At 47.8% G+C, this 27,006-nt stretch overlaps 1 protein-coding gene across 8 annotated transcripts in view; it reads left to right on the forward strand.

The window, feature by feature from the left end:
- Positions 1-27,006, forward strand: part of sorbs2b (sorbin and SH3 domain containing 2b) — a 126,778-nt gene that overhangs the window by 96,095 nt on the left and 3,677 nt on the right. For 6 of the 8 annotated variants that reach the window (XM_065018472.1, XM_065018471.1, XM_065018474.1 and 3 more), the window contains one exon: positions 21,563-22,200. The exons of 1 other annotated variant lie outside the window; for it this stretch is intronic. In XM_065018472.1, coding sequence (XP_064874544.1) covers positions 21,563-22,120 — 558 coding nt within the window. In that variant the 3' untranslated portion in view covers positions 22,121-22,200. Of the gene's footprint in view, positions 1-21,562; positions 22,201-22,873; positions 23,063-27,006 lie in introns of those variants that run through there. One more of the 8 variants, XM_065018473.1, reaches the window with a different exon arrangement.

Here is a 27,006-nt window from a genome sequence, read left to right on the forward strand (position 1 = left end):
GCTGGTAGAATCTATAGTTTACCAGCCACATTGGCAGGTGGTGACAGAGCATTTGGCTGGTAGAATCTCTAGTTTACCATTCACATTGGCGGGTGGTCACAGAGCATTAGGCTGGTAGAATCTCTAGTTTACCAGCCACGTTGGCAGGTGGTCACAGAGCATTTGGCTGGAAGAATCTCTAGTTTACCAGCCACGTTGGCGGGTGGTCACAGAGCATTTGGCTGGTAGAATCTCTAGTTTACCATTCACATTGGCGGGTGGTCACAGATCATTTGGCTGTTAGAATCTCTAGTTTACCATTCCCATTGGCGGGTGGTCACAGAGCATTTGGCTGGTAGAATCTCTAGTTTACCATTCACATTGGCGGGTGGTCACAGAGCATTTGGCTGGTAGAATCTCTAGTTTACCAGCCACGTTGGCAGGTGGTCACAGAGCATTTGGCTGGTAGAATGTCTATGTTTACCAGCCACATTGGCAGGTGGTCGCAGAGCATTTGGCTGGTAGAATGTCTAGTTTACCATTCACATTGGCGGGTGGTCGCAGAACATTTGGCTGGTAGAATGTCTATGTTTACCAGCCACGTTGACGGGTGGTCACAGAGCATTTGGCTGGTAGAATCTCTAGTTTACCATTCACATTGGCGGGTGGTCACAGAGCATTTTGCTGGTAGAATCTCTAGTTTACCATTCACATTGGCGGGTGGTCACAGAGCATTTGGCTGGTAGAATCTCTAGTTTACCAGCCACGTTTGGGTGGTCACAGAGCATTTGGCTGGTAGAATCTCTAGTTTACCATTCACATTGGCGGGTGGTCACAGAGCATTTGGCTGGTAGAATCTCTATGTTTACCATTCACATTGGCGGGTGGTCACAGAGCATTTGGCTGGTAGAATCTCTACTTTACCATTCACATTGGCGGGTGGTCACAGAGCATTTGGCTGGTAGAATCTCTAGTTTACCATTCACATTGGCGGGTGGTCACAGAGCATTTGGCTGGTAGAATCTCTAGTTTACCAGCCACGTTGACGGGTGGTCACAGAGCATTTTGCTGGTAGAATCTCTAGTTTACCATTCACATTGGTGGGTGGTTACAGAGCATTTGGCTGGTAGAATCTCTAGTTTACCATTCACATTGGCGGGTGGTCACAGAGCATTTTGCTGGTAGAATCTCTAGTTTACCATTCACATTGGCGGGTGGTCAGAGCATTTGGCTGGTAGAATCTCTAGTTTACCATTCACATTGGCGGGTGGTCACAGAGCATTAGGCTGGTAGAATCTCTAGTTTACCAGCCACGTTGGCAGGTGGTCACAGAGCATTTGGCTGGTAGAATCTCTAGTTTACCAGCCACGTTGGCGGGTGGTCACAGAGCATTTGGCTGGTAGAATCTCTAGTTTACCATTCACATTGGCGTGTGGTCACAGATCATTTGGCTGTTAGAATCTCTAGTTTACCATTCACATTGGCGGGTGGTCACAGAGCATTTGGCTGGTAGAATCTCTAGTTTACCATTCACATTGGCGGGTGGTCACAGAGCATTTGGCTGGTAGAATCTCTAGTTTACCAGCCACGTTGGCAGGTGGTCACAGAGCATTTGGCTGGTAGAATGTCTATGTTTACCAGCCACATTGGCAGGTGGTTGCAGAGCATTTGGCTGGTAGAATGTCTATTTTTACCAGCCACATTGGCAGGTGGTCGCAAAGCATTTGGCTGGTAGAATCTCTAGTTTACCATTCACATTGGCGGGTGGTCACAGAGCATTAGGCTGGTAGAATCTCTAGTTTACCAGCCACGTTGGCAGGTGGTCACAGAGCATTTGGCTGGAAGAATCTCTAGTTTACCAGCCACGTTGGCGGGTGGTCACAGAGCATTTGGCTGGTAGAATCTCTAGTTTACCATTCACATTGGCGGGTGGTCACAGATCATTTGGCTGTTAGAATCTCTAGTTTACCATTCCCATTGGCGGGTGGTCACAGAGCATTTGGCTGGTAGAATCTCTAGTTTACCATTCACATTGGCGGGTGGTCACAGAGCATTTGGCTGGTAGAATCTCTAGTTTACCAGCCACGTTGGCAGGTGGTCACAGAGCATTTGGCTGGTAGAATGTCTAGTTTACCATTCACACAGAACATTTGGCTGGTAGAATGTCTATGTTTACCAGCCACGTTGACGGGTGGTCACAGAGCATTTGGCTGGTAGAATCTCTAGTTTACCATTCACATTGGCGGGTGGTCACAGAGCATTTGCTGGTAGAATCTCTAGTTTACCATTCACATTGGCGGGTGGTCACAGAGCATTTGGCTGGTAGAATCTCTAGTTTACCAGCCACGTTGACGGGTGGTCACAAAGCATTTGGCTGGTAGAATCTCTAGTTTACCATTCACATTGGCGGGTGGTCACAGAGCATTTGGCTGGTAGAATCTCTATGTTTACCATTCACATTGGCGGGTGGTCACAGAGCATTTGGCTGGTAGAATCTCTAGTTTACCATTCACATTGGCGGGTGGTCACAGAGCATTTGGCTGGTAGAATCTCTAGTTTACCATTCACATTGGCGGGTGGTCACAGAGCATTTGGCTGGTAGAATCTCTAGTTTACCAGCCACGTTGACGGGTGGTCACAGAGCATTTGCTGGTAGAATCTCTAGTTTACCATTCACATTGGTGGGTGGTTACAGAGCATTTGGCTGGTAGAATCTCTAGTTTACCATTCACATTGGCGGGTGGTCACAGAGCATTTTGCTGGTAGAATCTCTAGTTTACCATTCACATTGGCGGGTGGTCACAGAGCATTTGGCTGGTAGAATCTCTAGTTTACCATTCACATTGGCGGGTGGTCACAGAGCATTAGGCTGGTAGAATCTCTAGTTTACCAGCCACGTTGGCAGGTGGTCACAGAGCATTTGGCTGGTAGAATCTCTAGTTTACCAGCCACGTTGGCGGGTGGTCACAGAGCATTTGGCTGGTAGAATCTCTAGTTTACCATTCACATTGGCGGGTGGTCACAGATCATTTGGCTGTTAGAATCTCTAGTTTACCATTCACATTGGCGGGTGGTCACAGAGCATTTGGCTGGTAGAATCTCTAGTTTACCATTCACATTGGCGGGTGGTCACAGAGCATTTGGCTGGTAGAATCTCTAGTTTACCAGCCACGTTGGCAGGTGGTCACAGAGCATTTGGCTGGTAGAATGTCTATGTTTACCAGCCACAGGTGGTTGCAGAGCATTTGGCTGGTAGAATGTCTATTTTACCAGCCACATTGGCAGGTGGTCGCAGAGCATTTGGCTGGTAGAATGTCTAGTTTACCATTCACATTGGCGGGTGGTGCAGAACATTTGGCTGGTAGAATGTCTATGTTTACCAGCCACGTTGACGGGTGGTCACAGAGCATTTGGCTGGTAGAATCTCTAGTTTACCATTCACATTGGCGGGTGGTCACAGAGCATTTGCTGGTAGAATCTCTAGTTTACCATTCACATTGGCAGATGGTCACAGAGCATTTGGCTGGTAGAATGTCTATGTTTACCAGCCACATTGGCAGGTGGTCACAGAGCATTTGGCTGGTAGAATGTCTATGTTTACCATTCACATTGGCAGGTGGTCACAGAGCATTTGGCTGGTAGAATCTCTAGTTTACCATTCACATTGGCAGGTGGTCAGAGCATTTGGCTGGTAGAATCTCTAGTTTACCATTCACATTGGCGGGTGGTCACAGAGCATTTGGCTGGTAGAATCTATAGTTTACCAGCCACATTGGCAGGTGGTGACAGAGCATTTGGCTGGTAGAATCTCTAGTTTACCATTCACATTGGCGGGTGGTCACAGAGCATTTGGCTGGTAGAATCTCTAGTTTACCATTCACATTGGCGGGTGGTCACAGAGCATTTGGCTGGTAGAATCTCTAGTTTACCATTCACATTGGCGGGTGGTCACAGAGCATTTGGCTGGTAGAATCTCTAGTTTACCAGCCACGTTTGGCAGGTGGTCACAGAGCATTTGGCTGGTAGAATGTCTATGTTTACCAGCCACATTGGCGGGTGGTCGCAGAGCATTTGGCTGGTAGGTTTACCAGCCACATTGGCAGGTGGTCACAGAGCATTTGGCTGGTAGAATGTCTAGTTTACCATTCACATTGGCGGGTGGTCACAGAGCATTTGGCTGGTAGAATGTCTATGTTTACCAGCCACATTGGCAGGTGGTCACAGAGCATTTGGCTCGTAGAATGTCTATGTTTACCAGCCACATTGGCAGGTGGTCGCAGAGCATTTGGCTGGTATAATGTCTATGTTTACCAGCCACATTGGCAGGTGGTCACAGAGCATTTGGCTCGCAGAATGTCTATGTTCACCATCCACATTGGCAGGTGGTCGCAGAGCATTTGGCTCTTAGAATGTCTATGTTTACCAGCCACATTGGCAGGTGGTCGCAGAGCATTTGGCTGGTAGAATGTCTATGTTTACCAGCCACATTGGCAGGTGGTCGCAGAGCATTTGGCTGGTAGAATGTCTAGTTTACCATTCACATTGGCGGGTGGTCGCAGAACATTTGGCTGGTATAATGTCTATGTTTACCAGCCACATTGGCAGGTGGTCACAGAGCATTTGGCTCATAGAATGTCTATGTTTACCAGCCCCATTGGCAGGTGGTCACAGAGCATTTGGCTGGTAGAATGTCTATGTTTACCATTCACATTGGCAGGTGGTCACAGAGCATTTGGCTGGTAGAATCTCTAGTTTACCATTCACATTGGCAGGTGGTCACAGAGCATTTGGCTGGTAGAATCTCTAGTTTACCATTCACATTGGCGGGTGGTCACAGAGCATTTGGCTGGTAGAATCTCTAGTTTACCATTAACATTGGCGGGTGGTCACAGAGCATTTGGCTGGTAGAATCTCTAGTTTACCAGCCACGTTGACGGGTGGTCACAGAGCATTTGGCTGGTAGAATCTCTAGTTTACCATTCACATTGGCGGGTGGTCACAGAGCATTAGGCTGGTAGAATCTCTAGTTTACCAGCCACGTTGACAGGTGGTCACAGAGCATTTGGCTGGTAGAATCTCTAGTTTACCATTCACGTTGGCGGGTGGTCACAGAGCATTTGGCTGGTAGAATCTCTAGTTTACCATTCACATTGGCGGGTGGTCACAGAGCATTTGGCTGGTAGAATCTCTAGTTTACCAGCCACGTTGACGGGTGGTCACAGAGCATTTTGCTGGTAGAATCTCTAGTTTACCATTCACATTGGTGGGTGGTTACAGAGCATTTGGCTGGTAGAATCTCTAGTTTACCATTCACATTGGCGGGTGGTCACAGAGCATTTTGCTGGTAGAATCTCTAGTTTACCATTCACATTGGCGGGTGGTCACAGAGCATTTGGCTGGTAGAATCTCTAGTTTACCATTCACATTGGCGGGTGGTCACAGAGCATTAGGCTGGTAGAATCTCTAGTTTACCAGCCACGTTGGCAGGTGGTCACAGAGCATTTGGCTGGTAGAATCTCTAGTTTACCAGCCACGTTGGCGGGTGGTCACAGAGCATTTGGCTGGTAGAATCTCTAGTTTACCAGCCACATTGGCAGGTGGTCACAGAGCATTTGGCTGGTAGAATCTCTAGTTTACCAGCCACATTGGCAGGTGGTCACAGAGCATTTGGCTGGTAGAATCTCTAGTTTACCATTCACATTGGCGGGTGGTCACAGAGCATTTGGCTGGTAGAATCTCTAGTTTACCATTCACATTGGCGGGTGGTCACAGAGCATTTGGCTGGTAGAATCTCTAGTTTACCAGCCACGTTGGCGGGTGGTCACAGAGCATTTGGCTGGTAGAATCTCTAGTTTACCATTCACATTGGCGGGTGGTCACAGAGCATTTGGCTGGTAGAATCTCTAGTTTACCATTCACATTGGCGGGTGGTCACAGAGCATTTGGCTGGTAGAATCTCTAGTTTACCATTCACATTGGCGGGTGGTCACAGAGCATTTGGCTGGTAGAATCTCTAGTTTACCATTCACATTGGCGGGTGGTCACAGAGCATTTGGCTGGTAGAATCTCTAGTTTACCAGCCACGTTGGCAGGTGGTCACAGAGCATTTGGCTGGTAGAATGTCTATGTTTACCAGCCACATTGGCAGGTGGTTGCAGAGCATTTGGCTGGTAGAATGTCTATGTTTACCAGCCACATTGGCAGGTGGTCGCAGAACATTTGGCTGGTAGAATGTCTATGTTTACCAGCCACATTGGCAGGTGGTCACAGAGCATTTGGCTGGTAGAATGTCTAGTTTACCATTCACATTGGCGGGTGGTCACAGAACATTTGGCTGGTATAATGTCTATGTTTACCAGCCACATTGGCAGGTGGTCACAGAGCATTTGGCTGGTAGAATGTCTATGTTTACCAGCCACATTGGCAGGTGGTCACAGAGCATTTGGCTGGTAGAATGTCTATGTTTACCATTCACATTGGCAGGTGGTCACAGAGCATTTGGCTGGTAGAATCTCTAGTTTACCATTCACATTGGCAGGTGGTCACAGAGCATTTGGCTGGTAGAATCTCTAGTTTACCATTCACATTGGCGGGTGGTCACAGAGCATTTGGCTGGTAGAATCTCTAGTTTACCAGCCACATTGGCGGGTGGTCACAGAGCATTTGGCTGGTAGAATCTCTAGTTTACCAGCCACGTTGACGGGTGGTCACAGAGCATTTGGCTGGTAGAATCTCTAGTTTACCATTCACATTGGCGGGTGGTCACAGAGCATTAGGCTGGTAGAATCTCTAGTTTACCAGCCACGTTGGCAGGTGGTCACAGAGCATTTGGCTGGTAGAATCTCTAGTTTACCAGCCACGTTGGCGGGTGGTCACAGAGCATTTGGCTGGTAGAATCTCTAGTTTACCATTCACATTGGCGGGTGGTCACAGAGCATTTGGCTGGTAGAATCTCTAGTTTACCAGCCACGTTGACGGGTGGTCACAGAGCATTTTGCTGGTAGAATCTCTAGTTTACCATTCACATTGGTGGGTGGTTACAGAGCATTTGGCTGGTAGAATCTCTAGTTTACCATTCACATTGGCGGGTGGTCACAGAGCATTTTGCTGGTAGAATCTCTAGTTTACCATTCACATTGGCGGGTGGTCACAGAGCATTTGGCTGGTAGAATCTCTAGTTTACCATTCACATTGGCGGGTGGTCACAGAGCATTAGGCTGGTAGAATCTCTAGTTTACCAGCCACGTTGGCAGGTGGTCACAGAGCATTTGGCTGGTAGAATCTCTAGTTTACCAGCCACGTTGGCGGGTGGTCACAGAGCATTTGGCTGGTAGAATCTCTAGTTTACCATTCACATTGGCGGGTGGTCACAGATCATTTGGCTGTTAGAATCTCTAGTTTACCATTCACATTGGCGGGTGGTCACAGAGCATTTGGCTGGTAGAATCTCTAGTTTACCATTCACATTGGCGGGTGGTCACAGAGCATTTGGCTGGTAGAATCTCTAGTTTACCAGCCACGTTGGCAGGTGGTCACAGAGCATTTGGCTGGTAGAATGTCTATGTTTACCAGCCACATTGGCAGGTGGTTGCAGAGCATTTGGCTGGTAGAATGTCTATTTTTACCAGCCACATTGGCAGGTGGTCGCAGAGCATTTGGCTGGTAGAATGTCTAGTTTACCATTCACATTGGCGGGTGGTCGCAGAACATTTGGCTGGTAGAATGTCTATGTTTACCAGCCACGTTGACGGGTGGTCACAGAGCATTTGGCTGGTAGAATCTCTAGTTTACCATTCACATTGGCGGGTGGTCACAGAGCATTTTGCTGGTAGAATCTCTAGTTTACCATTCACATTGGCAGGTGGTCACAGAGCATTTGGCTGGTAGAATGTCTATGTTTACCAGCCACATTGGCAGGTGGTCACAGAGCATTTGGCTGGTAGAATGTCTATGTTTACCATTCACATTGGCAGGTGGTCACAGAGCATTTGGCTGGTAGAATCTCTAGTTTACCATTCACATTGGCAGGTGGTCACAGAGCATTTGGCTGGTAGAATCTCTAGTTTACCATTCACATTGGCGGGTGGTCACAGAGCATTTGGCTGGTAGAATCTCTATGTTTACCATTCACATTGGCAGGTGGTCACAGAGCATTTGGCTGGTAGAATCTCTAGTTTACCATTCACATTGGCGGGTGGTCACAGAGCATTTGGCTGGTAGAATCTCTAGTTTACCAGCCACATTGGCAGGTGGTCACAGAGCATTTGGCTGGTAGAATCTCTAGTTTACCATTCACATTGGCGGGTGGTCACAGAGCATTTGGCTGGTAGAATCTCTAGTTTACCATTCACATTGGCGGGTGGTCACAGAGCATTTGGCTGGTAGAATCTCTAGTTTACCATTCACATTGGCGGGTGGTCACAGAGCATTTGGCTGGTAGAATCTCTAGTTTACCATTCACATTGGCGGGTGGTCACAGAGCATTTGGCTGGTAGAATCTCTAGTTTACCATTCACATTGGCGGGTGGTCACAGAGCATTTGGCTGGTAGAATCTCTAGTTTACCAGCCACGTTGGCAGGTGGTCACAGAGCATTTGGCTGGTAGAATGTCTATGTTTACCAGCCACATTGGCAGGTGGTCACAGAGCATTTGGCTGGTAGAATGTCTATTTTTACCAGCCACAAGGTGGTCACAGAGCATTTGGCTTAGAATGTCTAGTTTACCATTCACATTGGCGGGTGGTCACAGAACATTTGGCTGGTAGAATCTCTAGTTTACCAGCCACATTGGCGGGTGGTCACAGAGCATTTGGCTGGTAGAATGTCTATGTTTACCAGCCACATTGGCGGGTGGTCACAGAGCATTTGGCTGGTATAATCTCTAGTTTACCAGCCACATTGGCAGGTGGTCACAGAGCATTTGGCTGGTAGAATGTCTATGTTTACCAGCCACATTGGCAGGTGGTGCAGAGCATTTGGCTGGTAGAATGTCTATGTTTACCAGCCACATTGGCAGGTGGTCGCAGAGCATTTGGCTGGTAGAATGTCTAGTTTACCAGCCACATTGGCAGGTGGTCACAGAGCATTTGGCTGGTAGAATGTCTAGTTTACCATTCACATTGGCGGGTGGTCGCAGAGCATTTGGCTGGTAGAATGTCTATGTTTACCAGCCACATTGGCAGGTGGTCACAGAGCATTTGGCTGGTAGAATGTCTATGTTTACCATTCACATTGGCAGGTGGTCACAGAGCATTTGGCTGGTAGAATGTCTATGTTTACCATTCACATTGGCAGGTGGTCACAGAGCATTTGGCTGGTAGAATCTCTAGTTTACCATTCACATTGGCAGGTGGTCACAGAGCATTTGGCTGGTAGAATCTCTAGTTTACCATTCACATTGGCGGGTGGTCACAGAGCATTTGGCTGGTAGAATCTCTAGTTTACCATTAACATTGGCGGGTGGTCACAGAGCATTTGGCTGGTAGAATCTCTAGTTTACCAGCCACGTTGGCAGGTGGTCACAGAGCATTTGGCTGGTAGAATCTCTAGTTTACCATTCACATTGGCGGGTGGTCACAGAGCATTTGGCTGGTAGAATCTCTAGTTTACCAGCCACGTTGCAGGTGGTCACAGAGCATTTGGCTGGTAGAATCTCTAGTTTACCATTCACATTGGCGGGTGGTCACAGAGCATTTGGCTGGTAGAATCTCTAGTTTACCATTCACATTGGCAGGTGGTCACAGAGCATTTGGCTGGTAGAATGTCTATGTTTACCAGCCACATTGGCGGGTGGTCACAGAGCATTTGGCTGGTAGAATGTCTAGTTTACCATTCACATTGGCAGGTGGTCACAGAGCATTTGGCTGGTAGAATCTCTAGTTTACCATTCACATTGGCAGGTGGTCACAGAGCATTTGGCTGGTAGAATCTCTAGTTTACCATTCACATTGGCGGGTGGTCACAGAGCATTTGGCTGGTAGAATCTATAGTTTACCAGCCACATTGGCAGGTGGTGACAGAGCATTTGGCTGGTAGAATCTCTAGTTTACCATTCACATTGGCGGGTGGTCACAGAGCATTTGGCTGGTAGAATCTCTAGTTTACCATTCACATTGGCGGGTGGTCACAGAGCATTTGGCTGGTAGAATCTCTAGTTTACCATTCACATTGGCGGGTGGTCACAGAGCATTTGGCTGGTAGAATCTCTAGTTTACCAGCCACGTTGGCAGGTGGTCACAGAGCATTTGGCTGGTAGAATGTCTATGTTTACCAGCCACATTGGCAGGTGGTCGCAGAGCATTTGGCTGGTAGAATGTCTATTTTTACCAGCCACATTGGCAGGTGGTCGCAGAGCATTTGGCTGGTAGAATGTCTAGTTTACCATTCACATTGGCGGGTGGTCGCAGAACATTTGGCTGGTAGAATGTCTATGTTTACCAGCCACATTGGCAGGTGGTCACAGAGCATTTGGCTCGTAGAATGTCTATGTTTACCAGCCACATTGGCAGGTGGTCGCAGAGCATTTGGCTGGTATAATGTCTATGTTTACCAGCCACATTGGCAGGTGGTCACAGAGCATTTGGCTCGCAGAATGTCTATGTTCACCATCCACATTGGCAGGTGGTCGCAGAGCATTTGGCTCTTAGAATGTCTATGTTTACCAGCCACATTGGCAGGTGGTCGCAGAGCATTTGGCTGGTAGAATGTCTATGTTTACCAGCCACATTGGCAGGTGGTCGCAGAGCATTTGGCTGGTAGAATGTCTAGTTTACCATTCACATTGGCGGGTGGTCGCAGAACATTTGGCTGGTAGAATGTCTATGTTTACCAGCCACATTGGCAGGTGGTCACAGAGCATTTGGCTCATAGAATGTCTATGTTTACCAGCCCCATTGGCAGGTGGTCACAGAGCATTTGGCTGGTAGAATGTCTAGTTTACCATTCACATTGGCAGGTGGTCACAGAGCATTTGGCTGGTAGAATCTCTAGTTTACCATTCACATTGGCAGGTGGTCACAGAGCATTTGGCTGGTAGAATCTCTAGTTTACCATTCACATTGGCGGGTGGTCACAGAGCATTTGGCTGGTAGAATCTCTAGTTTACCATTAACATTGGCGGGTGGTCACAGAGCATTTGGCTGGTAGAATCTCTAGTTTACCAGCCACGTTGGCGGGTGGTCACAGAGCATTTGGCTGGTAGAATCTCTAGTTTACCATTCACATTGGCGGGTGGTCACAGAGCATTAGGCTGGTAGAATCTCTAGTTTACCAGCCACGTTGGCAGGTGGTCACAGAGCATTTGGCTGGTAGAATCTCTAGTTTACCAGCCACGTTGGCGGGTGGTCACAGAGCATTTGGCTGGTAGAATCTCTAGTTTACCATTCACATTGGCGGGTGGTCACAGAGCATTTGGCTGGTAGAATCTCTAGTTTACCATTCACATTGACGGGTGGTCACAGAGCATTTTGCTGGTAGAATCTCTAGTTTACCATTCACATTGGTGGGTGGTTACAGAGCATTTGGCTGGTAGAATCTCTAGTTTACCATTCACATTGGCGGGTGGTCACAGAGCATTTTGCTGGTAGAATCTCTAGTTTACCATTCACATTGGCGGGTGGTCACAGAGCATTTGGCTGGTAGAATCTCTAGTTTACCATTCACATTGGCGGGTGGTCACAGAGCATTAGGCTGGTAGAATCTCTAGTTTACCAGCCACGTTGGCAGGTGGTCACAGAGCATTTGGCTGGTAGAATCTCTAGTTTACCACGTTGGCGGGTGGTCACAGAGCATTTGGCACTAGTTTACCAGCCACATTGGCAGGTGGTCACAGAGCATTTGGCTGGTAGAATCTCTAGTTTACCAGCCACATTGGCAGGTGGTCACAGAGCATTTGGCTGGTAGAATCTCTAGTTTACCATTCACATTGGCGGGTGGTCACAGAGCATTTGGCTGGTAGAATCTCTAGTTTACCATTCACATTGGCGGGTGGTCACAGAGCATTTGGCTGGTAGAATCTCTAGTTTACCATTCACATTGGCGGGTGGTCACAGAGCATTTGGCTGGTAGAATCTCTAGTTTACCATTCACATTGGCGGGTGGTCACAGAGCATTTGGCTGGTAGAATCTCTAGTTTACCATTCACATTGGCGGGTGGTCACAGAGCATTTGGCTGGTAGAATCTCTAGTTTACCATTCACATTGGCGGGTGGTCACAGAGCATTTGGCTGGTAGAATCTCTAGTTTACCATTCACATTGGCGGGTGGTCACAGAGCATTTGGCTGGTAGAATCTCTAGTTTACCAGCCACGTTGGCAGGTGGTCACAGAGCATTTGGCTGGTAGAATGTCTATGTTTACCAGCCACATTGGCAGGTGGTCGCAGAGCATTTGGCTGGTAGAATGTCTATGTTTACCAGCCACATTGGCAGGTGGTCGCAGAGCATTTGGCTGGTAGAATGTCTATGTTTACCAGCCACATTGGCAGGTGGTCGCAGAGCATTTGGCTGGTAGAATGTCTAGTTTACCATTCACATTGGCGGGTGGTCGCAGAACATTTGGCTGGTATAATGTCTATGTTTACCAGCCACATTGGCAGGTGGTCACAGAGCATTTGGCTCATAGAATGTCTATGTTTACCAGCCACATTGGCAGGTGGTCACAGAGCATTTGGCTGGTAGAATGTCTATGTTTACCATTCACATTGGCAGGTGGTCACAGAGCATTTGGCTGGTAGAATCTCTAGTTTACCATTCACATTGGCAGGTGGTCACAGAGCATTTGGCTGGTAGAATCTCTAGTTTACCATTAACATTGGCGGGTGGTCACAGAGCATTTGGCTGGTAGAATCTCTAGTTTACCAGCCACGTTGACGGGTGGTCACAGAGCATTTGGCTGGTAGAATCTCTAGTTTACCAGCCACGTTGACGGGTGGTCACAGAGCATTTGGCTGGTAGAATCTCTAGTTTACCATTCACATTGGCGGGTGGTCACAGAGCATTAGGCTGGTAGAATCTCTAGTTTACCAGCCACGTTGGCAGGTGGTCACAGAGCATTTGGCTGGTAGAATCTCTAGTTTACCAGCCACGTTGGCGGGTGGTCACAGAGCATTTGGCTGGTAGAATCTCTAGTTTACCATTCACATTGGCGGGTGGTCACAGAGCATTTGGCTGGTAGAATCTCTAGTTTACCAGCCACGTTGACGGGTGGTCACAGAGCATTTTGCTGGTAGAATCTCTAGTTTACCATTCACATTGGTGGGTGGTTACAGAGCATTTGGCTGGTAGAATCTCTAGTTTACCATTCACATTGGCGGGTGGTCACAGAGCATTTTGCTGGTAGAATCTCTAGTTTACCATTCACATTGGCGGGTGGTCACAGAGCATTTGGCTGGTAGAATCTCTAGTTTACCATTCACATTGGCGGGTGGTCACAGAGCATTAGGCTGGTAGAATCTCTAGTTTACCAGCCACGTTGGCAGGTGGTCACAGAGCATTTGGCTGGTAGAATCTCTAGTTTACCAGCCACGTTGGCGGGTGGTCACAGAGCATTTGGCTGGTAGAATCTCTAGTTTACCATTCACATTGGCGGGTGGTCACAGATCATTTGGCTGTTAGAATCTCTAGTTTACCATTCACATTGGCGGGTGGTCACAGAGCATTTGGCTGGTAGAATCTCTAGTTTACCATTCACATTGGCGGGTGGTCACAGAGCATTTGGCTGGTAGAATCTCTAGTTTACCAGCCACGTTGGCAGGTGGTCACAGAGCATTTGGCTGGTAGAATGTCTATGTTTACCAGCCACATTGGCAGGTGGTTGCAGAGCATTTGGCTGGTAGAATGTCTATTTTTACCAGCCACATTGGCAGGTGGTCGCAGAGCATTTGGCTGGTAGAATGTCTAGTTTACCATTCACATTGGCGGGTGGTCGCAGAACATTTGGCTGGTAGAATGTCTATGTTTACCAGCCACGTTGACGGGTGGTCACAGAGCATTTGGCTGGTAGAATCTCTAGTTTACCATTCACATTGGCGGGTGGTCACAGAGCATTTTGCTGGTAGAATCTCTAGTTTACCATTCACATTGGCAGGTGGTCACAGAGCATTTGGCTGGTAGAATGTCTATGTTTACCAGCCACATTGGCAGGTGGTCACAGAGCATTTGGCTGGTAGAATGTCTATGTTTACCATTCACATTGGCAGGTGGTCACAGAGCATTTGGCTGGTAGAATCTCTAGTTTACCATTCACATTGGCAGGTGGTCACAAGCATTTGGCTGGTAGAATCTCTAGTTTACCATTCACATTGGCGGGTGGTCACAGAGCATTTGGCTGGTAGAATCTCTATGTTTACCATTCACATTGGCAGGTGGTCACAGAGCATTTGGCTGGTAGAATCTCTAGTTTACCATTCACATTGGCGGGTGGTCACAGAGCATTTGGCTGGTAGAATCTATAGTTTACCAGCCACATTGGCAGGTGGTCACAGAGCATTTGGCTGGTAGAATCTCTAGTTTACCATTCACATTGGCGGGTGGTCACAGAGCATTTGGCTGGTAGAATCTCTAGTTTACCATTCACATTGGCGGGTGGTCACAGAGCATTTGGCTGGTAGAATCTCTAGTTTACCATTCACATTGGCGGGTGGTCACAGAGCATTTGGCTGGTAGAATCTCTAGTTTACCATTCACATTGGCGGGTGGTCACAGAGCATTTGGCTGGTAGAATCTCTGTTTACCATTCACATTGGAGGGTGGTGCATTTGGCTGGTAGAATCTCTAGTTTACCAGCCCACGTTGCATGGTGGTCACAGAGCATTTGGCTGGTAGAATGTCTATGTTTACCAGCCACATTGGCAGGTGGTCGCAGAGCATTTGGCTGGTAGAATGTCTATTTTTACCAGCCACATTGGCAGGTGAGAAGCATGAGCATTTGGCTGGTAGAATGTCTAGTTTACCATTCACATTGGCGGGTGGTCGCAGAACATTTGGCTGGTACAATGTCTATGTTTACCAGCCACATTGGCAGGTGGTCACAGAGCATTTGGCTCGTAGAATGTCTATGTTTACCAGCCACATTGGCAGGTGGTCGCAGAGCATTTGGCTGGTATAATGTCTATGTTTACCAGCCACATTGGCAGGTGGTCACAGAGCATTTGGCTCGCAGAATGTCTATGTTTACCATCCACATTGGCAGGTGGTCGCAGAGCATTTGGCTCTTAGAATGTCTATGTTTACCAGCCACATTGGCAGGTGGTCGCAGAGCATTTGGCTGGTAGAATGTCTATGTTTACCAGCCACATTGGCAGGTGGTCGCAGAGCATTTGGCTGGTAGAATGTCTAGTTTACCATTCACATTGGCGGGTGGTCGCAGAACATTTGGCTGGTATAATGTCTATGTTTACCAGCCACATTGGCAGGTGGTCACAGAGCATTTGGCTCATAGAATGTCTATGTTTACCAGCCACATTGGCAGGTGGTCACAGAGCATTTGGCTGGTAGAATGTCTATGTTTACCATTCACATTGGCAGGTGGTCACAGAGCATTTGGCTGGTAGAATCTCTAGTTTACCATTCACATTGGCAGGTGGTCACAGAGCATTTGGCTGGTAGAATCTCTAGTTTACCATTCACATTGGCGGGTGGTCACAGAGCATTTGGCTGGTAGAATCTCTAGTTTACCATTAACATTGGCGGGTGGTCAAAGACTATGCATTTGGCTGGTAGAATCTCTAGTTTACCAGCCACGTTAATCGTAGGTGGTCACTAAGAGCATTTGGCTGGTAGAATCTCTAGTTTACCATTCACATTGGCGGGTGGTCACAGAGCATTAGGCTGGTAGAATCTCTAGTTTACCAGCCACGACAAATCAAGGTGGTCACAGAGCATTTGGCTGGTAGAATCTCTAGTTTACCAGCCACGTTGGCGGGTGGTCACAGAGCATTTGGCTGGTAGAATCTCTAGTTTACCATTCACATTGGCAGGTGGTCGCAGAGCATTTGGCTCGTAGAATGTCTATGTTTACCAGCCACATTGGCAGGTGGTCACAGAGCATTTGGCTGGTAGAATGTCTATGTTTACCATTCACATTGGCAGGTGGTCACAGAGCATTTGGCTGGTAGAATCTCTAGTTTACCATTCACATTGGCAGGTGGTCACAGAGCATTTGGCTCGTAGAATCTCTAGTTTACCATTCACATTGGCGGGTGGTCACAGAGCATTTGGCTGGTAGAATCTCTATGTTTACCATTCACATTGGCAGGTGGTCACAGAGCATTTGGCTGGTAGAATCTCTTGTTTACCATTCACATTGGCGGGTGGTCACAGAGCATTTGGCTGGTAGAATCTATAGTTTACCAGCCACATTGGCAGGTGGTCACAGAGCATTTGGCTGGTAGAATCTCTAGTTTACCATTCACATTGGCGGGTGGTCACAGAGCATTTGGCTGGTAGAATCTCTAGTTTACCATTCACATTGGCGGGTGGTCACAGAGCATTTGGCTGGTAGAATCTCTAGTTTACCATTCACATTGGCGGGTGGTCACAGAGCATTTGGCTGGTAGAATCTCTAGTTTACCATTCACATTGGCGGGTGGTCACAGAGCATTTGGCTGGTAGAATCTCTAGTTTACCATTCACATTGGCGGGTGGTCACAGAGCATTTGGCTGGTAGAATCTCTAGTTTACCATTCACATTGGCAGGTGGTCACAGAGCATTTGGCTGGTAGAATGTCTATGTTTACCAGCCACATTGGGCAGGTGGTCGCAGAGCATTTGGCTGGTAGAATGTCTATATTTACCAGCCACATTGGCGGGTGGTCGCAGAACATTTGGCTGGTAGAATCTTCCGGGTTGGAGCGAGCGGTTGCATCCGCACTTCGGTCCGCAGGTAGTATAACTTTTCATTACAATTCATTACATTTCATTATAGTACAACGGTTTGATTTGTCTAATCTTAGCAATTTCTTCTTAGCTAGCTACATAGCCGTCTTTGTATCAAAGATAATTGCGTAATTATCGTATTTTCGTCGTCCTAACGTAGTCTACACTGCTATCTGCCCAGCAGCTAGCCAGCTAGCCAGCTAGCAAACGTCCACCGTCTACCGAATAGCAGCACTGTAAAAACTATTACACTCAACTGAACGACTTGATTAGTGTAGTGTTAGCTAGCTACATAGTTGTCTTTGCTGTCTTCGTATCCAAGATAATTGTGTAGTTTAGAGTGTGTAGTCTTAGAGTGATTATCTTAATTTACCGAGGTTAGCTAGCCAGCTATTTGTCGTCCTTAACGTAGGAGACACTGCTAGCTAGCCAACAGCTAGCCAACGTCTACCGAATAGAACTTCCTCACTCAACAACCCGGTCGCATTCCGCTTCGCTCCACAGGTAGTATCACATTTTCATTTCATTTCATTACAATACAACGGTTTGATTTGTTTGATCGTAGCTAGCTACATAGCTAGCTACATAGCCGTCTTTGTATCAAAGATAATTGTGTAGTCTAGAGCGATTTTCTAGGTTAGCTAGCCAGCTATTGTCGTTCTTTTAACGCAACGTAACGTAATCAACACTGCTAGCTAGCCAGCTAGCCCCCGAATAGCAGCACTGTAGAAACTATCACACTCAACGGAACGACTTGATTAGTGTAGTGTCAACAACGCAGCCACTGCCAGCTAGCCTACAAAGTCAACAACGCAGCCACTGCCAGCTAGCCTACTTCAGCAGTACTGTATCATTTTAATCATTTTAGTCAATAAGATTCTTGCTACGTAAGCTTATCTTTCGGAACATTCGAAACGTGTAGTCCACTTGTCATTCCAATCTCCTTTGCATTAGCGTAGCCTCTTCTGTAGCCTGTCAACTATGTGTCTGTCTATCCCTGTTCTCTCCTCTCTGCACAGACCATACAAACGCTCCACACCGCGTGGCGCGGCCACCTAATCTGGTGGTCCCAGCGCGCACGACCCACGTGGAGTTCCAGGTCTCCGGTAGCCTCTGGAACTGCCGATCTGCGGCCAACAAGGCGGAGTTCATCTCAGCCTATGCCTCCCTCCAGTCCCTCGACTTCTTGGCACTGACGGAAACATGGATCACCACAGATAACACTGCTACTCCTACTGCTCTCTCTTCGTCCGCCCACGTGTTCTCGCACACCCCGAGAGCTTCTGGTCAGCGGGGTGGTGGCACCGGGATCCTCATCTCTCCCAAGTGGTCATTCTCTCTTTCTCCCCTTACCCATCTGTCTATCGCCTCCTTTGAATTCCATGCTGTCACAGTTACCAGCCCTTTCAAGCTTAACATCCTTATCATTTATCGCCCTCCAGGTTCCCTCGGAGAGTTCATCAATGAGCTTGATGCCTTGATAAGCTCCTTTCCTGAGGACGGCTCACCTCTCACAGTTCTGGGCGACTTTAACCTCCCCACGTCTACCTTTGACTCATTCCTCTCTGCCTCCTTCTTTCCACTCCTCTCCTCTTTTGACCTCACCCTCTCACCTTCCCCCTACTCACAAGGCAGGCAATACGCTCGACCTCATCTTTACTAGATGCTGTTCTTCCACTAACCTCATTGCAACTCCCCTCCAAGTCTCCGACCACTACCTTGTATCCTTTTCCCTCTCGCTCTCATCCAACACTTCCCACACTGCCCCTACTCGGATGGTATCGCGCCGTCCCAACCTTCGCTCTCTCTCCCCGCTACTCTCTCCTCTTCCATCCTATCATCTCTTCCCTCTGCTCAAACCTTCTCCAACCTATCTCCTGATTCTGCCTCCTCAACCCTCCTCTCCTCCCTTTCTGCATCCTTTGACTCTCTATGTCCCCTATCCTCCAGGCCGGCTCGGTCCTCCCCTCCCGCTCCGTGGCTCGACGACTCATTGCGAGCTCACAGAACAGGGCTCCGGGCAGCCGAGCGGAAATGAAGGAAAACTCGCCTCCCTGCGGACCTGGCATCCTTTCACTCCCTCCTCTCTACATTTTCCTCTTCTGTCTCTGCTGCTAAAGCCACTTTCTACCACTCTAAATTCCAAGCATCTGCCTCTAACCCTAGGAAGCTCTTTGCCACCTTCTCCTCCCTCCTGAATCCTCCTCCCCCTCCCCCCCTCCTCCCTCTCTGCAGATGACTTCGTCAACCATTTTGAAAAGAAGGTCGACGACATCCGATCCTCGTTTGCTAAGTCAAACGACACCGCTGGTTCTGCTCACACTGCCCTACCCTGTGCTCTGACCTCTTTCTCCCCTCTCTCTCCAGATGAAATCTCGCGTCTTGTGACGGCCGGCCGCCCAACAACCTGCCCGCTTGACCCTATCCCCTCCTCTCTTCTCCAGACCATTTCCGGAGACCTTCTCCCTTACCTCACCTCGCTCATCAACTCATCCCTGACCGCTGACTACGTCCCTTCCGTCTTCAAGAGAGCGAGAGTTGCACCCTTCTGAAAAAACCTACACTCGATCCCTCCGATGTCAACAACTACAGACCAGTATCCCTTCTTTCTTTTCTCTCCAAAACTCTTGAACGTGCCGTCCTTGGCCAGCTCTCCCGCTATCTCTCTCAGAATGACCTTCTTGATCCAAATCAGTCAGGTTTCAAGACTAGTCATTCAACTGAGACTGCTCTTCTCTGTATCACGGAGGCGCTCCGCACTGCTAAAGCTAACTCTCTCTCCTCTGCTCTCATCCTTCTAGACCTATCGGCTGCCTTCGATACTGTGAACCATCAGATCCTCCTCTCCACCCTCTCCGAGTTGGGCATCTCCGGCGCGGCCCACGCTTGGATTGCGTCCTACCTGACAGGTCGCTCCTACCAGGTGGCGTGGCGAGAATCTGTCTCCTCACCACGCTCTCACCACTGGCGTCCCCCAGGGCTCTGTTCTAGGCCCTCTCCTATTCTCGCTATACACCAAGTCACTTGGCTCTGTCATAACCTCACATGGTCTCTCCTATCATTGCTATGCAGACGACACACAATTAATCTTCTCCTTTCCCCCTTCTGATGACCAGGTGGCGAATCGCATCTCTGCATGTCTGGCAGACATATCAGTGTGGATGACGGATCACCACCTCAAGCTGAACCTCGGCAAGACGGAGCTGCTCTTCCTCCCGGGGAAGGACTGCCCGTTCCATGATCTCGCCATCACGGTTGACAACTCCATTGTGTCCTCCTCCCAGAGCGCTAAGAACCTTGGCGTGATCCTGGACAACACCCTGTCGTTCTCAACTAACATCAAGGCGGTGGCCCGTTCCTGTAGGTTCATGCTCTACAACATCCGCAGAGTACGACCCTGCCTCACACAGGAAGCGGCGCAGGTCCTAATCCAGGCACTTGTCATCTCCCGTCTGGATTACTGCAACTCGCTGTTGGCTGGGCTCCCTGCCTGTGCCATTAAACCCCTACAACTCATCCAGAACGCCGCAGCCCGTCTGGTGTTCAACCTTCCCAAGTTCTCTCACGTCACCCCACTCCTCCGCTCTCTCCACTGGCTTCCAGTTGAAGCTCGCATCCGCTACAAGACCATGGTGCTTGCCTACGGAGCTGCGAGGGGAACGGCACCTCAGTACCTCCAAGCTCTGATCAGGCCCTACACCCAAACAAGGGCACTGCGTTCATCCACCTCTGGCCTGCTTGCCTCCCTACCACTGAGGAAGTACAGTTCCCGCTCAGCCCAGTCAAAACTGTTCGCTGCTCTGGCCCCCCAATGGTGGAACAAACTCCCTCACGACGCCAGGACAGCGGAGTCAATCACCACCTTCCGGAGACACCTGAAACCCCACCTCTTTAAGGAATACCTAGGATAGGATAAAGTAATCCTTCTCACCCCCTTAAAAGATTTAGATGCACTATTGTAAAGTGGCTGTTCCACTGGATGTCATAAGGTGAACACACCAATTTGTAAGTCGCTCTGGATAAGAGCGAATCTCTAGTTTACCATTCATATTGGCAGGTGGTCACAGAACATTTGGCTGGTAGAATCTCTAGTTTACCAGCCACATTGGCAGGTGGTCACAGAGCATTTGGCTGGTAGAATGTCTATGTTTACCAGCCACATTGGCGGGTGGTCACAGAGCATTTGGCTGGTAGAATCTCTAGTTTACCAGCCACATTGGCGGGTGGTCACAGAGCATTTGGCTGGTAGAATCTCTAGTTTACAAGCCACATTGGCAGGTGGTCACAGAGCATTTGGGAGCATTTTCTTCCTCCAATCCAAAGACCACATGTAATTTAAAAAAGTGTGTGTGTGTGGCAGCTCTGGAGGAGAGAATCTCAACGCTGCAGTGGTGAAAGCGGAGTTGGATACAGTGATTTCTGGGATTGATTATTTTGGGTCAAATTTGGGCATCGATTAGCCTCTGCTGGTAAGGACATCCCAAGGATCTCAGATACCACTAACCCCCAGGTAAAGCCTCTGTATCTTTACCACCAGTCTCTTTTCTGTCAGTGACCTAAAATAATCTGACTGGAGTCAATATTGGTAAATAGATTTCAGAATAGATGTCAGAAACAACAACAGTCTCAGTCCTATGCATTCTGACCTGGCCATTCCCCTCACTTATGTTCTGCCGTATGTTTCTGTACTCTCTCTCTTTCTCTCCCAAGTCATCATCCACGCGCCCTCGCTTCAGTCCACCATCGCCTTCCCTCTCCTTCAGGACACCCCGCTCCTCCCTGTTCCCATCCCCCTCCCCAAGTACCCAGAGGGCCCACCTGCAGGCTGTCACCAATGATTGGATAAACCTGACCCTGGGCCTATCCCCCTCCTGCACCCCGGCCCCCACTCCTCCCCCGTACCCTAACAGCAGTCTGCTGGCCGACCTGGAGGCCCTCAGCACCCTGGTGTCCCCCTCCCCTATCCAGCCCCCAGCCATTTTCTGGTTTCCCCCTGCCCAGCCCCCACCTTGGGAACCGTACCCTCGACACCACGCAACCTCACCCCTTCCCTCAGAGAGGGCCACTTTATCCCCATCACCTCACCCAAGGCTCCCATCTACCCCTGCTCCCCAGAACCCAGACCCTCCCCACTATCCTCCCTTCCCACCTCTGGCGGCACCTCTTTCACCTCATCACCCATCTCTCCCATGTTTGGGAGCCCCAAGTATGGCAGCGTGGTCGATTTGTCTCAGATTCAGAACAACACTAGCATCAAGCCCATTATAGACTCTGAGAAACCTTTCGACCCCTTCTCAGACACAGTGGCCCTGTCTCCCACCTCACCTAAGGCCTGCAGTCCCGTCAACCTGGTGGTGTACGAGCCCAGCGATTGCCCCTCTCACAGTGACCACCCATCTCAAAGCTACCCCCTGTCTCAATGCTACCCCCTGTCTCACACCGACCCCCCATCTCAACTCGAGAACATAGTAGAGCTAAATCAGTTTATCTCAAAAGAGATGAATCAGTTCATGGAGGACTCCACTAAAGACCAGGTAGTGGACCAGGAACAGGAAGATGACCTTTGTGAGGAGCTGGTGTCCATCATTCAGGGGGGCGACCAATCCAAAGGGGAAGAGTTTTACAGACAAGCATCAGACGTGACAGAGGAGCTTCCCAAGCTCTTCATAGAGGAGGAGCCTACTGAGAGCAGGAAGATGACCCCACCTTATAATACCTTTACCCCTGTGTGTAGAGATGGGGCAGAACAGGACAAGGTAGAGTCCTCCCTGGTGTGATCTGTGTGTCCTAACCTGACACTGCTGTGCAAACATTTTTGCTTCCACTAACCCTAAAGGAACTTATTGAAATTTGAGGCAACTTTTTTCCAACCAATTTTTTTTCTGAGAGAAACAGATTCTTGTTATGTCTGATTAGTCAGATTGTTATTTCTGGTTTGTTTGCCACTCTCAAAAGATAACTCAGATGGGGCTGTGTGTGTAGCCCATAACACACTTTTCCTTTTGGTCTCTCTGTCACCAGGGTTCCTCTGTACGCCTCACCTCCCCTCCCTCCCAGCAGTTCACCATCCCCACTCTCTCCACCTCACCCAAACCTTTGTCTCCCCTCATCTTCCCCTGCACCACCCCTCCACTTCCAGGGGTGCTACACTCTCCCCCTCCCTACAACAAACAGTACCCCCGCCTGGAGCCTAGGTCCTCCAAGGTCAAGGTAAAGACCAGGTGCCTGTGTGACATCATGTCGTGACAACTAACTCCTCCCCTTCCCCTAATTCTCCTCTCTAACATTGACATACTGTAACATCCTCGCTAAGTTACTGACTACTCCTTCAACCCTTACTTCACTTTATTCACTGTGGTACTGATACTGTCATTTGTTTTTAGTTCTGTTTACTTCACACTGTCATCTTTGGTCAGTACTGCTATTGGTTGGTTCATTGATAGAGTACTATGTTACAATACTACTGTAACATGCTAAGTCTAGATAAATGAATCACTGTATGTTAGGTAACAGATCTTTAAACAGTTACAGTTCTATTAAATGGTTGATAATTAAGTAACATGGCTGCCAGATAGTCCTTGTATACTTGGAATTTTTGTATTCACTCTGTTATTTACCCTTGTCTCCAGGGTCAGTATCCACAAAGCGACTCAGAGTAGGAGTACTGACCTAGGATCTGTCCATATAATCTTATTCATTATGATCTTAAAGGCAAACCTGATCCTAGATCAGCACACTTACTCTGAGAGCCTTTGTGGATACGGGCCCAGGTCTCATGCCAGTCTCCTCCTAGCATAGATATTACTCTTACTGTCATTAAAGGTAGACTCAGCGATATGAAGTAGATGCGTAAAGTAACCAGCATATTGGGTCAATTTCCGCAACAACTACGAGCGTTTGGTCTCGTGCCTACCACACTAACAGCGTGAAGCGAACATGTGCAGATACTGTGTGTGACTGTGTGAGAGCCAAGTCTTGCATCTCACTCATCTCAACATCTGCAGTGCTGCTCTTGGTAATGTAATTTCTCTAGCTTTAGAAGCTTTCCTTTCTCAACCCTGGCCAGGGTTGCACATTTTGGGGAATGTTCAGAGGTGGAAACTTTCCGTGGGAATTAACGGGAATATATGGGAATTAACGGACATATATTGGATTTTTTTTTTTTTTTTTTAATTAACCTTTATTTAACTAGGCAAGTCAGTTAAGAACAAATTCTTATTTTCAATGACAGCCTAGAAACAGTGGGTTAACTGCCTGTTCAGGGAATGACAGATTTGTACCTTGTCAGCTCAGGGGTTTGAACTTGCAACCTTCCGGTTACTAGTCCAACGCTCTAACTACTAGGCTACGCTGCCGCCCCATTAATGGAAATTAATGGAAATGTATGCAAATGAATATTAATACCATTTAAATGTAGATGTTTTTTGCATTGGATATATTTACCATATCATATGGAGACAGAAACATAAACCTTTTACCTTGTCATAAGTAGACAGAATTGCAAATTATTCAATCCTTCCAATAGAAATAAAAAATAAATGTGTTGACTCTTCACATGGGATGATTTCACTGAACAACAAAATAAAGGGAATGTTGAATGATCCCCACTGATCCATTGCATCTCCCAAAACTGTTTTCAACATAGATCTGTAAAATAATAGTCTAGAAACTAAAGCTTTGGTTGTCTTCCTCGCAGGCTTCCATGTCTTCTCCCTGGATCTCCTCAATGTCCACCTCTTGAACATCAGACTCTGAGGCCTCATCTGCACTGTCACTTCCCAATCTTGTTGAGGATGGCTTATTGTCAGGCTCAAAAAGCCTCAAATTTGCCCGGATGGCCACCAATTTTTCAAACCTTGTATTGGTCAGCCTGTTGCGTGCTTTGGTGTGTGTGTTCCCAAACAAGGACCAGTTACGCTCTGAGGCGGCTGATGTTGGTGGGATTTGGAGGATGATGGAGGCAACAGAGGAAAGAGCCTCAGATCCACAAAGTCCCTTCCACCAGGTGGCTGATGAGATATGTTGGCACGACTGCCATATTGCATCTCCATCCCAAAGCCCTTGCTTGGAAGTGTACTTTGCCAGACTGCCAAGAACCTGGCCCTCATCCAGGCCAAGGTGGCGAGACACGGTAGTGATGACACCATAGGCCTTGTTGATATCTGCACCAGACAGGAGGCTCTTGCCAACATACTTGGGGTCCAACATGTACGCTGCGGCGTGTATGGGCTTCAGGTAGAAGTCTTCACGCTTTTTGATGTATTTCAGAACTGCAGTTTCCTCTGCTTGGAGCAACAGTGAAGTGGGCAGGGCAATACGGATTTATTCTCTTACAACTGCAAGCAGAGTCTGAACATCAGACAGGATGGCATTGTCTCCCTCAATCCGTGTGATGGCTACTGCTATAAGTTTCAGGAGTATCAGGCTGCTTACCACTCTCTCCCAAAAGACATAATCCAGTAGGATCCTCTTGATGGCGCTGTCCATATCGGCAGACTATGATATGGCCATTTCTTGGAGAGACTCCTTCCCCTCCAGGAGACTGTCAAACATGATGACAACAGCACCCCAACGGGTGTTACTGGGCAGCTTCAATGTGGTGCTCTTATTCTTCTCACTTTGCTTGGAGAGGGAGATTGCTGCTATAACTTGATGACCCTTCACATACCAAACCATTTCCTTGGCTCTCTTGTAGAGTGTATCCATTGTTTTCAGTGCCATGATGTCCTTGAGTAGCAGATTCAATGCATGAGCAGCACAGACAATGGGTGTGATGTGAGGGTAGGACTCCTCCACTTTAGACCAAGCAGCCTTCATGTTCGTAGCATTGTCTGTCACCAGTGCAAATACCTTCTGTGGTCCAAGATCATTGATGACTGTCTTCAGGTCATCTGCAATGTAGAGGTCGGTGTGTCTGTTATCCCTTCTGTCTGCACTCTTGTAGAATACTGGTTGAAGGGTGGAGATGACGTAGTTAATTATTCCTTGCCCATGAACATTCAACCACCCATCAGAGATGATTGCAATACAGTCTGCTTTCTCTATGATTTGCTTGACCTTCCCTATGAACTCTGTTGAACTCTGCATCCAGCAAATTAGTAGATAAAGCATGTCTGGATGGAGGAGTGTATGCTGGGCGAAGAACATTCAGAAATCTCTTCCAATACACATTGCCTGTGAGCATCAGAGGTGAACCAGTTGCATACACAGCTCAAGGAAGACATTCATCAGCATTTCTCTGACTATGTTCCTCCATTGAGTGAAAAAACTTCTGATTCCAGGAGGATCATGAGCTGTTGCTATCGATAAGGTGTCTGATTCATCATTTTCACCTTGATCGAAGTAGAGGGACTTTTGTCAGAGGTTACTTGTTGTGAACGCTGAGGGAACTTTATGCACTTGGCCAGATGATTCTGCATTTTTGTTGCATTCTTCACATATGATTTGGCACAGTATTTGCAAATGTACAGCTTTTCCTTCCCTCTCCTTCTAAATGCAGTGAAATGTCTCCACACATCAGATAGTGCCCGTGGCATTTTCCTGTGAAGATTCGGAAAAAATGAGTAGGAAAAAAAACAAATACAATGATTTAAACACACTTTGCTGTAGGCTACTATTTACTAGTTAATAAAAATGTATGTCATATAAAATATATTCGCCCCACCCAGTATTGTAATCAAAACTTACCAGAAAGCATGTAGTCCTTGGCTCAGACAGTGAAGTAGTGTGGGGTCAATAGCATCTCATGAATGTGCAAAATCTTGAGAATCAGCTGTATATGTGATGGAAGAGTGCACTGCACTGTGGATGGAGAGGGTGGCAATTCCATTGAATTGGGGATAGTTTAACCAAAATATGCCACAAGACCTAGAATTGCCTTATGTGTATCCCACAAAAAAGGTTCACTGTTATAAGCTAACTTTTTTTTATGAATTTAAGCAAAATTCCCCAAATTCCCAGGCTTAACTTCCCATGGAAAATCTCGGGAAAATTTGGTATATTTACCACAAAGTTTCCAACCCTTTGCAATCTTAACCCTGGCTGACGTACGAAATATACTGCTGCTTCATACAAAGCTGGGAGAGAGAGATCACCAAAGATTGTTACATTTCAAACTTACCACTTACACAGTAAGATCGATATGTTCTGGTTTA

This window comes from Oncorhynchus nerka, linkage group LG5 (assembly GCF_034236695.1).
Source record: "Oncorhynchus nerka isolate Pitt River linkage group LG5, Oner_Uvic_2.0, whole genome shotgun sequence".
Lineage (NCBI taxonomy): Eukaryota > Metazoa > Chordata > Actinopteri > Salmoniformes > Salmonidae > Oncorhynchus > Oncorhynchus nerka.